Source organism: Bos indicus, chromosome 17 (assembly GCF_029378745.1).
Source record: "Bos indicus isolate NIAB-ARS_2022 breed Sahiwal x Tharparkar chromosome 17, NIAB-ARS_B.indTharparkar_mat_pri_1.0, whole genome shotgun sequence".
NCBI lineage: Eukaryota > Metazoa > Chordata > Mammalia > Artiodactyla > Bovidae > Bos > Bos indicus.
In genome coordinates, this window is record NC_091776.1 from 54,367,435 (window position 1) to 54,379,447 (window position 12,013).

At 40.5% G+C, this 12,013-nt stretch overlaps 1 protein-coding gene across 1 annotated transcript; it reads right to left on the reverse strand.

Moving 5' to 3' along the window:
• Window positions 1-962: 962 nt before the first annotated feature.
• Window positions 963-11,867, reverse strand: ARPC3 (actin related protein 2/3 complex subunit 3). Its single transcript, XM_019977829.2, has 7 exons — window positions 11,735-11,867; window positions 9,039-9,138; window positions 6,461-6,537; window positions 3,126-3,194; window positions 2,221-2,347; window positions 1,769-1,863; window positions 963-1,279 (listed from the first exon to the last, which is right to left on the reverse strand). Exons 1-7 carry the CDS (start codon window positions 11,738-11,740, stop codon window positions 1,217-1,219), a joined length of 537 nt encoding a protein of 178 aa, XP_019833388.1. The 5' UTR covers window positions 11,741-11,867; the 3' UTR covers window positions 963-1,216.
• Window positions 11,868-12,013: the final 146 nt, after the last annotated feature.

Below are 12,013 nucleotides of genomic sequence, written 5' to 3' on the forward strand. Positions count from 1 at the left end.
GAATATTTAGGACTGATTTCCTTCAGGATTGACTGGTTTGATCTCCCTGCAGTCCAAGGGACTCTCAAGAGTCTTCTCCAACACCACAGTTCAAAAGCATCAATTCTTCAGCTTTCTTTATAGTCCAACTCTCACATCCATACATGACTACTGGAAAAACCATAGCTTTGACTAGACGGACCTTTGTTGGCAAAGCAATGTCTCTGGCTTTTTAATATGCTGTCTAGTTTGGTCGTAGCTTTTCTTCCTAGGAGCAAGCATCTTTTAATTTCATGGCTGCAGTCACCTTTCTGCAGTGTTTTACCATAATTTTTTTTTTAAAAAAAGGAATGAGGTACTGATACACATTATAACATGGATGAACCTTGAAAACATTGTCCTAGGTCAAAGAAACAAGACAGGAAAGACCCCTGTTTTACAATTCCATTTATGTGAAATGTCCAGAAAAGGCAAATCCATAGAGACTGTGGGAGGAAGGGGTTGGAAAGTAATTTGGGGAGAATGATTGCTAAAGAGTACATCTTTTTAGGGTGGTGAAAATCTTCTGGAATTAGTGGTGATGAGAAAAACTCAGTGTATAAAAGGAAATCAACCATGAATATTCATTGGAAGGACTGATGCTGAAGCTCCAAAACTTTGGCCACCTGATTCAAAGAGCCGACTCATTGGAAAAGACCCTGAGGCTGGGAAAGATTGAGGGCAGGAGGAGAAGGGGGCGACAGAGGATGAGAAAGTTGGCTGGCATCACTGACTCAATGGATATGAATCTGAGCAAGCTTCAGGAGACAGTGAAGCCTGGCGTGCTGCAGTCCATGGGGTTGCAAAGAGATGGACATAACTTAGCGACTGAACAGCAACAACAATGTATTATCAACTGCTGAAGTGTACACTTGAAAAAGGTGAATACGGGCCCCCCAATTTTTATGTAAATGTCAAAGATAAACAATGGATTTCTTCTGACATGAAATGTTAGAAATTTCTTTATTACTATTTATTAAGCACCAGCTTAATACTGCAGACATTTCAAATCACCAGGCAACAACTCATTCTTCCCCACCCATCCCACCCCAAATTCTTGATAAAGAGCTCTTCAAGTACAGACACACGCTCTTCTCTCCTCTGTATAAAACTTTACGAAATAAAGGCAAAGAACTGTGTACATCTTGCTGCGAATGCTGCCCACGGCTGTGGAGCCAGGGTCCAGCCGAGGCTGCCTTTATTGTCCAGGTCCTGAAAGACTCTTGTTCATGAACTGTCTCTTCACAAAGCAAGTCCACCACTAACAAGGGGGGACAAAACAAGGAACAGTGGTGGTCAGATCACAGTGCAGGGTCAAGGTAAGGGCAGAATATGAATTTACTTAACAAGAAAACTAAATAGCGGTCTGGCAGCCCTTACATTATATAAGCTCTTTGAAGGTACATGTAAAATTTTCTTTTTTTCTTTCTTCCTTTCTTTCTCTTTCTTTTTTTTCCTGCAGTGACTCATAAGTCACTCAAAATTACAACAACAAAATAAATACATTAAAGCTGTCTCACACAACACCTGTTCTACGGGTTTATAACACCCCAATCTAAGAACATACAACCAAAATTTCTTATTACAGGTAATTCATTATTCTGTGTGACTCAGGGAACTCCTACCATGTATAAGGTACCAAAGTTAAGCAACACTGCAATGTGAAAACTAAATACCTTAGTGTGTTTAACAGTGGCTACAGGGTAAAAGGTGATTTATCAACTATATAGGCAATGAAAAGAGTTTTTACCTTGCTGGGTTTATCATTCTGAGGGTCAAAAACTTTCTCACAAAGTCTCAGTCCAGTCTCTTGCCTGAGTTGTTGTAAGTAGGCTCTCATCACCTCTAAAATCAAGAGCAGGTAAAATAAAAAATTATATTTGAGAAAGCATCCCAAATGTGCTAGCTGTTGATTTAGACACAGACCTTGGCAATATTCTTCAACATCTGAACAGGATAAGAAATAGAAACAGCAGTTCAAATGGTTTTAAGATTATACTCATTTTGGTCAAAAAGGTTCTCTACGTTTCATGCTTGTTGCCAAGGATCTTTTGTGACAGTGACTCTCACAAAGTAGGATAGTGCATGAGCTAACGATTCCACTCTCAATCTGTACAACAATCAAGTCAGAAAAGGAGGCAGGTAAACAGTCCAGTGGAGAAAACCACGTGCCATGCAGGAAGGGGGAGGAGACATTCTTACCATCTTCCTGTTTGTTCGCAGGTTTGGCGTAAATGGCATTAAGTGGAAAACCAGGCTCTCCAGGAATGGGAAAATTAGTGATTCCCAGTGTATACATTTCTTTCTCGCCTTGGCTTTTAGAATTGCACTTAAAAAAAAAAAAAATTATATACACAAACGTAGGGGAAAGGGATATAACATTTCAATTTGCAGTTTTTTAGTCTAAGTGGCTAGGTCTGGGGTTCTGTTTTTGTGCCCTTTTGTAATCTGGTGAAGCCTGTAGGCTTCTCCTCAAACTAACCTTTTAAATGAGTAAGATAAAACAGGACTACACAAGAATCCAATTATAATGAGATACAATAATTACAATATTTAAAAAAGCAAATGCATGACATAGCCACACATGTGCTCTTTAATGCACTAAATAACAAGACTCAGCAGTGGACCTAACACCTGAATTTTGAAGCAGTAATGAATGTAAATAAAATTTCAAAATATCTTCAATTATAAATGTAGTATGAAAATGCCGCAGAAAGTCACAGGTATTGCTAATGCTATTGTGGGCTGCTGCCTACGTTAATAATTAAAGTAAATGCTAGATTTCAGTTGGAGGTTAGTGAAAAAATGTAATCTTTTCTTCACTCAAGTTCATGCACCCCTGAATTCTATCCCCAGACCCTAGGTTAAGAACCCTTGAGCCGTGGGCTTAAAAAAGAATATTTTGGTCAAGATTTCTGTCTTGGAAAAATATATGGAAAGCATTAAAACACCATCATCCTTATCTTCTCATTAGTCAACTACTGTAAGTTTAGACATCTACATTCAGATTTTCTTCTCAGAGGAAATATTTTCTATTTCTCCTTAAAGTCTCAACAAGTCTAAACACCTATTGTGTTCCTGACAAATGATCACCCAGGCTTAGTTACCTTTTGGAGTTTCTTTAGACACTCAGAAATGTAGAGAGTTATATATATCAAGGTCCTATCGGCTTCATTCTATGGGAAGAAAACAAAACTTAAAAACAGTCCTGAGCAAAATGCAATAATTAATTATAATAAAAAAATTCAATCTTTGTCTTTTATTAACTGAAAACTGAGAGCACAGTTATCACACCATCAAAAATTCCCATTCTCCAAATGCAATCTTCTCAAGCCCTCTGTCTGCTCCTGGGGAGGCAGCCACCAGCTTCCTCCCTGAGCTGTGCAGCTGCCCCTGTTTTCCTCAGCTCCCCTTGCCCTGGGTTCCTGAGAAGTTGTACCAGTAACTTCTCCTTCTAGGAAGGAGAGCTAACAAAGCCGCCTGGAAAACCTGAGGTGAATCATACGGCTGGTTAATCTTTAAAAGCCCTTTCACTTAAGGATCTGTGCCGAGAATAGAAATATTTATGACTCTAAAGGAGGAAGCAATTATTTCACAACTGACCCATTCCTGAAGAGCTCCAAAAGTCCAACTCTTGACCTGACCCAAAGGAAAATGTGGAGAAGACAAATGGATGCAAATCAAATGTGGCACATACTTCAGGTCAAATTTTACATAGATTTATAATTTTAAATAAACAAACTACACTTTTCCCTATTTTTAAGAGTCTATGATATTCGAGAGAGAATGAAATGTGGTGGAATTTTAATACGAACACCACACTTAAGACCATGCATTAGATTAGAAACGTCCATAACATCACAGACTGTTTAGATCACAGCTTATTGTCCAAGAGTCTACAAATAAAGATTTCACACTCTGTTGGATTCCAAGAGATTAAAGTTTGGCAAGGAGTTGAAAGAAGCAAAAAGTAAAGGAGAAAAGGAAAGATATACCCATTTGAATGCAGAGTTCCAAAGAATAGCAAGGAGAGATAAGAAAGTTTTCCTCAGTGATCAGTGCAAAGAAATAGAGGAAAACAACAGAATGAGAAAGACTAGAGATCTCTTCAAGAAAATTAGAGATACTAAGGGGATATTTCCTACAAAGATGGGCTCAATAAAGGACAGAAATGGCATGGACCTAACAGAACCAGAAGATATTAAAAAGAGGTGTCAAGAATACACAGAAGAACTGTACAAAAAAGAACTTCACGACCCAGATAATCACGATGGTGTGATCACTCACCTAAAGCCAGACATCCTGGAATGTGAAGTCAAGAGGGCCTTAGGAAGCATCACTATGAACAAAGCTAGTGGAGGTGATGGAATTCCAGTTGAGCTATTTCAAATCCTAAAAGATGATACTATGAAAGTGCTACACTCAATATGCCAGCAAAATTTGGAAAAGTCAGCAGTGACCACAGGACTAGAAAAAGTCAGTTTTCATTCCAATCCCAAAGAAAGGCAATGCCAAAGAATGCTCAAACTACTGCACAATTGCACTCATCTCACACTAGTAAAGTAATGTTCAAAACTCCCCAAGCTAGGCTTCAGCAATATATGAACTGTGAACTTCCAGATGTTCAAGCTGGTTTTAGAAAAGGCAGAGGAACCAGAGATCAAATTGCCAACATCTGCTGGATCATCAAAAAAGCAAAAGAGTTCCAGAAAAACATCTATTTCTGCTTTACTGACTATGCCAAAGCCTTTGACTGTGTGGATCACAATAAACTGGAAAATTCTGAAAGAGATGGGCATACCAGACCACCTGACCTGCCTCTTGAGAAATCTGCATGCAGGTCAGGAAGCAACAGTTAGAACTGGATATGGAACAACAGACTGGTTCCAAATAGGAAGAGGAGTACATCAAGGCTGTATACTGTCACCCTGCTTATTTAACTTATATGCAGAGGATATCATGAGAAACGCTGGGCTGGATGAAGCACAAGCTGGAATCAAGATTGCAGGGAGAAATATCAATAACCTCAGATATACAGATGACACCACCCTTATGGCAGAAAGTGAAGAACTAAAGACCCTCTTGATGAAAGTGAAAGAGGAGAGTGAAAAAGTTGGCTTAAAGCTCAACATTGAGAAAACTAACATCATGGCATCCGTTCCCATCATTTCATGGCAAACAGATGGGGAAACAGCGGAAACAGTGGCAGACTTTATTTTCTCCGGCTCCAAAATCACTGCAGATGGTGACTGCAGCCATGAAATTAAAAAACGCTTACTCCTTGGAAGAAAAGTTATGACCAACCTAGACAGCATATTAAAAAGCAGAGACATTACTTTACCAACAAAAGTCCGTCTAGTCAAGGCTATGGTTTTTCCAGTAATCATATATGGATGTGAGAGTTGGACTATAAAGAAAGCTGAGCACCAAAGAATTGATGCTTTTAAACTGTGGTGTTGGAGAAGACTCCTGAGAGTCCCTTGGACTGCAGGGATATCAAACCAGTCAATCCTAAAGGAAATCAGTCCTAAATATTCATTGGAAGGACTGATGATGAAGCTGAAATGCCAATCCTTTGGCCACCTGATGCGAAGAACTGACTCATTTGAAAAGACCTTGATGCTGGCAAAGATTGAAGGCTTAAGGAGAAGATGACGACAGAGGATGAGATGGTTGAGCTGGCATCACCGACTCAATGGACATGAGTTTGGGTAAACTCTGGGAGTTGGTGATGGAGGGGGAAGCCTGGTGTGCTGCAGTCCATGGGGTCACAAAGAGTCAGACACGACTGGGCGACTTAACTGAACTGAAATTCCATAATCTAGAACATTATTAAGAAGATTTATTGACATTCTTTGTAACTTGCTCACAGAAGCATCTCAGAGAACTTCTTTCCATTTCTCCCTTTCCTTTTCTACCCACTTCCACTTCTCCCTTCCTCCTGAGATCACAAGAACTATGAGGTTGAGGGAAGGGTCTAGGACACAGAAGTATGTAAAAAACCACATGCAAATTTTGGTTTTGGACTCGTACAAAATAGGTGCTTAATACTGCTAAGTAAATAAATACAAAAAAGTGTCTATACAAGGGTAAATCTCCTCAGTACAGAACCAAAGAATATTTTAAACTCTGTGAGCCACAGCCTGTCACAACTACTCAACTCAGCTGTTGTGGCATGAAAGCACCCATAGGTGATGTGTAAACAAATGCAAATGGCTATGTTCCAGTAAAATTTACAAAAAGATGTGGTAGGCCAGATTTGGCCCTCAGACAGTGTCTGCAAAACCATGGTGAACTAAGACTAACATAGAATTCGGCACTGTTCTGGATTTTAAAAATCACACAATCTAATTTCATTGTACTTATTCCTCACATTAACTCTGACTGCCAAGTACATACTATCCCCATCAGAAAACTAAAGAGCAAAAGTTTTGTACTTTACCTTAATTTCATAGTTTTTGAAGAAGACATTGGCCTTAAAGTAATAGATAGCTTCATCCACAATATCTGTATCTTTTGCTAAGCAGGGCAGGATGGGAGAAAGGCAGAGGATGTTAGCCAAATGTAAAACATAACATTTAAAAAGCCATAAAGAAAAAAAAAAAAATTAAAGCTCAACAGTCAATGGCTTTGGAATTGAATAACATAGAATCAGGCTACTGAAACAAAGTCTTAAAAAAAATTTCTAGAAAAATAAGCACATGGTTTATTCAGACAGCTTTATTGTCTTTATAAAAATTATACATGCTCATTAGAGAAACAAATGAATCAACACAGGAAAAAAAAAGTAATTGTCACCCTAATCTCACTACCCAGAAATAACCACTCTCAGCATTTGGTGAACATCACTCCAGACGTTTCTCAATGCATTTACAAAAACAGACTGAGACACAGACTAAATTTCATAAATTGCTTTCTTAAAAATATTTGGATGGCTAAAAAGTTCATTCGGGCTTTTCCAAAAGATGTTACAGAAAACCCCAACGAACTTTTTGGCCAACCCAATACAAAGAATTCCATACAATTTTATTTGAACTTACATACTATAGCTTTAGGGGAAAAAACTCTCAGCTGTTCATTTAGGAATGTACTGGGATTCACATATACATCTTTCTTTTTACAAAAACTGTGAGTTCAAATATGTACAATCTGTTCAAGGTGGCTAGAGACTGAGAAAAACCAGAAGTATTGCTGTAACAAAGACAGATCTCATTACAAAATTTCTTTGGCTTTTTTTGGGTTTTCCTTTTTTTATTTTAAAAAGGTCACAATCCCAGGGTCTCGATATCCGGCAGCTGGTTTTAGCAATGCAGAAACGGTTATTTTCATTCTGCAACCCTGACTGCTATCCCTCTCACACAGCAGAAATGCAGAAGCTTTCGTACTCTAATCCAGTTGTCTTTATCTTTGCCCATTCCCCTGCTGGAGAATTTTAACAGAACTCTTTTCTTTCCCCTCCTTTAAAAAAATTTTTTTGGACATGTGGGATCTTAGTTCCCCATCCAAGAGTCGAACTGACACCCCCTGTAGTAGAAGTGTGCAGTCTTAACCACTGGACCACCACAGAAGTCCCCAAAAGAATTCTAACTCTAGGCTTATGTTCCCTGTGATCTAGTCTCTTATTTGCAAAAAAGAAACTTCCTTCTATGATCCCACAGTGCTTACAAAAACCAGCTAGCTCTAGTGTCATGTTGCAGAGGAAGGGAAAGAGGCTAGCTGATAGGATTCACGCCAGTTGATAGGATTCAGAACAGAGAAGAGCATTTGGTATATATAAGGTGTTCAAAAGATATCTGTTGAATGTAAATACCTAGATTAATGCTAACAGTTACTTAGTCCATAGCACAGGCTTATATTTCTCCATAATTCCAAGTCAGTCCTATTCCAGCCCTCTAGGGAAGAGTAACAAGTCACTTTTAACTATAGAAATCATGAAGTTCCAGTTTCCTGCAGTCCCATTCTTTCTCAAGGGCCCAAGAATTGCAAAGGTGGTAATTAAATTTACTTCATCCTTGGTCAATTATGTCTTCTGATATACTATATGGTATTTTGTCACAATCTGGGAAGTAATCTGGTCAAACACTGATCCTTATTCTTCCTCTGCAAAAGAATAATGTCATTCTTTTACATTATTTTTCCTGTTTTTGGTGGCTTTTTTTTTCCCATTTCAGAACAAGAGTGTGGTGACTCACCAAATTTATTAAGTTTACTGAGCGTTAAACTGGTATTGAAAACAAAACCAAATTAAGAGGAAGTCAAGTCAAATAAACTGGCCAGAAGAATGGAGACAGGGTCAGTACAAAATTAGTAATCTAAACTATGGTCTTGGAAACCACAAATGGAACTCAGTGCAGACCCTTCCTGGCTGCAGGGAAACCATGTCTAATATAACACAAATTGCACTGTTGGCAGAACATCTCAGAATGTCGTCAGAAGAGTCTCAGATAGTATCTGAAAAGAATGAGGCATTCTGAACAGAGGAAAAAAAAAAAAAAAGCTCCAAAAAAAAAAAAAAGTGAGTGCCTAGAAAGAAAGCAAAAGATACAAAATTCAGAAAAGCAAGAGAAGAAATGAATAATGTTATACAGGACACTTAAGACTGAGATACTGGTAAAAACTGGGATCCTGAAGAATGGACAAAGGAAGTAGATTTAGATAAAGAAAGAGGTTAAAACATGCTTTGTTTTTTCCAGCTTGATGACACAGAAAGGATGGGGACACGATGTTCTATAGAAGCAGCAGCATTAGATTAGTAAGAACTGACTGATGATAGGAAGAGTGTTGAGAATTAAGCACATTTCCTCTTCCCTCTCAACAAAATATCCCAGAAAAACTGGCAGCAGTAATACAGTTTCCTATTAAATGCAACATCTACCCAAGATCTGAGAAGGTGGAAAGCACAATATCCATCAAGCAAATAGAAAATACAAGAGCAATCTGAGAAAGTATTTCCCTGATGTGCTAACATCAGAGGGTTTCATACCAAAATGTGAAAATAATGGAAAGGGGTTTTGACTTACTCTCTCTAGGGGCAGGTCCTTTGAACTGACTTCTGATTGGCAATAGTGCCATGTTTCCAATGAGTTTGGTGTCAGGGTCCATGAGGGAAGAGTGGTAAGCCTGTAGGGACAAGCCAGGTAGAACACAGAAGCAGAAAGAGAGCAAATGTCACTGGGGCAAACAAGTACCTTTCCTTAAGGAAAAAAAAGAATAACTCATCCAAGATAAACTGGCTCATGAAAACTACCAAAGTTTGAGTAATTCTGAGAAAATTTGAGGCAAGCTGGTTGTTGAACACAGCCATTATTAAAAATAAAATTATGTAAATTTTCTATTAAATAAATTATATTAAAAACAAAGGTAATAAATATTTAACACTTTCATTATTTCCTATTTTAAAATTATTTTACCAATGTCTGTGATCTTAAGGTTAGTTATGTCTTTTGCACCTACGGTGGAAACACTTAATGATAAGGTGCTACTGTGCTTCCCTTCCAATTTCACATTTGGTGACAGAACATTGGTAACTGGTGGGGTACTCACACTATAGAAATAGGCAAACACTATATAAATCAAAGGTACCCAGCAACCTAGCTGTTGGTCCAAGCACTGGCTCTTCAGCTCTGCCACTTCCTGGCTTTATGCCTCTTGACTAAGACATCACTTTTCTTCTCTTAACCTATTTCCACATTTGTAAAATAAAAACATATATACTTGTTTTCAATGGGTGGATGTGAGTTAGAGGAGGGAGGAAAAAAATCACATTTATGAGAACAATTTATAGGCCAACTTCTAGTTCGGCATTTTACAAGATGTCTGGCTTTTTCTAAGACAACATGGGCCCCAGTCATTTATTCATTCATTCATCAAAAGATTACTAAGTACCTTCTGTGTGCAAGGCATGTGGAAATACTGACATGCAAGACCAGCCCTGGCTCTGTCGGGTGAATAGAGGAGACAGATAATAAGTAAGTGATCACGGGGGAAGTCAAGGGTGCTCTTTGTGCACCTGGAATGATGAGTACAAGGCATCAGGGTTCTGGCTTAAAATCTGGCTTTATCAAGATTTACTAGTGTGCTTACGTATTTAAGGGCTTCCCTGGTGGCCCAAATGGTAAAGAATCTGCCTGCAATGCAGGAGACCTGGGTTCAATCCCTGGGTTGGGAAGATCCTCTGGAGGAGGAAATGGCAACCCACTTCAGTATTCTTGCCTAGAGGAGGAGCCCAGGATTCTTGCCTAGGACAGAGGAGCCTAGTAGGACCCATGGGATCCCAAAGAGTCAGACTCAACTGAATGACTTTCACTTTATGTGAAAATCGATTTAAAATGGATAACCAACTACGACCTACTGTACAGCACATGGAACTCTGCCCATTGTAATGTGGCAGCCTGAATGGGAGGGGAGTGTGGGGAAGAATAGATAATGTATAGGTATGGCTGAGTCCCTTTGCTGTTCACCTTAAACTATCACAACATTGTTAATCTACTACACCCCAACACACACACAACACACACACACATACTGGTGTGTTGCACACACTAGTGTGCACCTTTAGGCAAGTTACTTAACTTCTCTGAGCCTCAACTTCCTCCTCTGCAACATGAAAAACCACTAACATATCTACTTCATAATCATTGAAGACTAATTAGGGAATAATTGATACAAACTCCTGACATGCATCAGGAGTCAAACGGTGGCTATGGGATTTACGAAACATATAACTATGATTTGCTCCTTTTTATTACAGATACGCTTCATCTAACGCAGCCCTATCCTCCCCTGCACTAGCTATACTGTCTTGTTACCCACTTATTACCTTCATGGCATTTGTCACTATCTGAAACAATCCCCCTTATTTTATTTACATTTACAGATTTATTATGTCTCCTCATTAGAATGTAAACTTCTTAAGAATAGGGATTTGTTGGCCTTATTCACTGCTATAATAGTGCTTTGGCATGCAGCAGATGCTAAACATCACGTTACTCAACATGCTTTTTCCTCATCTGCAAAATGGAGACCAAGATGGTGATAAATCTACCCCTGCGGCTGTCAGAAATTAACAACAACCAAACCACCATCAATTTTAACTCCTACTCTGATGCACATGAAAACAAACATTTGGAAACTAGGCGCGGACCTTGCACCTGCTCGGAGAGCCCTAAACCCAGCGGCTCAGGGGTGGCAGCCACTGCCGGGGCGACAGGAGAGGAGGAGTCAGGGAAGTGGGGTCGGACAGGCGACAGGCAGCATAAGGGACCCGCCTCCAGAGGCGAAGGAGGAAGTGGGTCTACAGGGGAAAAAAAAAGAAGCCGGGCCCTAGCTGTGATATGAGAAATTAAAAGGGCACCCCTTGCCTTCGCGGCTCTAGTGAGGCTTTGGGAACCCCGCTGGAATCGGGGGGATGGGGAAAGGCACAAAAAGCGATAAAAAGGATCAAGCTTGGACAGGAGAGAGCAGACTTGTGGCGGTCTCCTGAGCACGCCCCGGGTCTCTGGCCCACTCTGCCATGCCCTGTTCCTCCACGGCCGGCCGACATCCCCGAGCCGCCCTAATCCCACAGAGGCCGGCCCCTCTCCTCTTGCCTTTCCCCTTCTCAGGCCCCTGCTTTCTCTCTGCCCTCCTCGGCCCGCTTTTCTCAGCGCACGCAAGACTTCTCGCGACTCTCTCAAATCCCCGCCGTCTCCCGACACCCCCACTCTGGCCCATTTACCGGCATCTTGGAGGCGCCCGGGTCTCCACCCCAACGAAAAGAATCTGGTTAGAGCTCGGCGGTTCCGGTCTGGCAGCCGGGGCGGGGTAGGCGGAAGTGAGCCGGAAGGGGAGGGCGAGGGCAGGACGCCGCGCTTCCGGCCTCGCAGTATGTAGCTAGCCGCTGCAGCTGAGCGGATCCGACAGGGCACCAGGGGGCGCTCGAGCCCTAGGCAGGGGCTCTGAGAATCGCGCCTGCGTGAAGAGTGCGCGAGAATGAGGTTGATTTCGGGGTTACAGA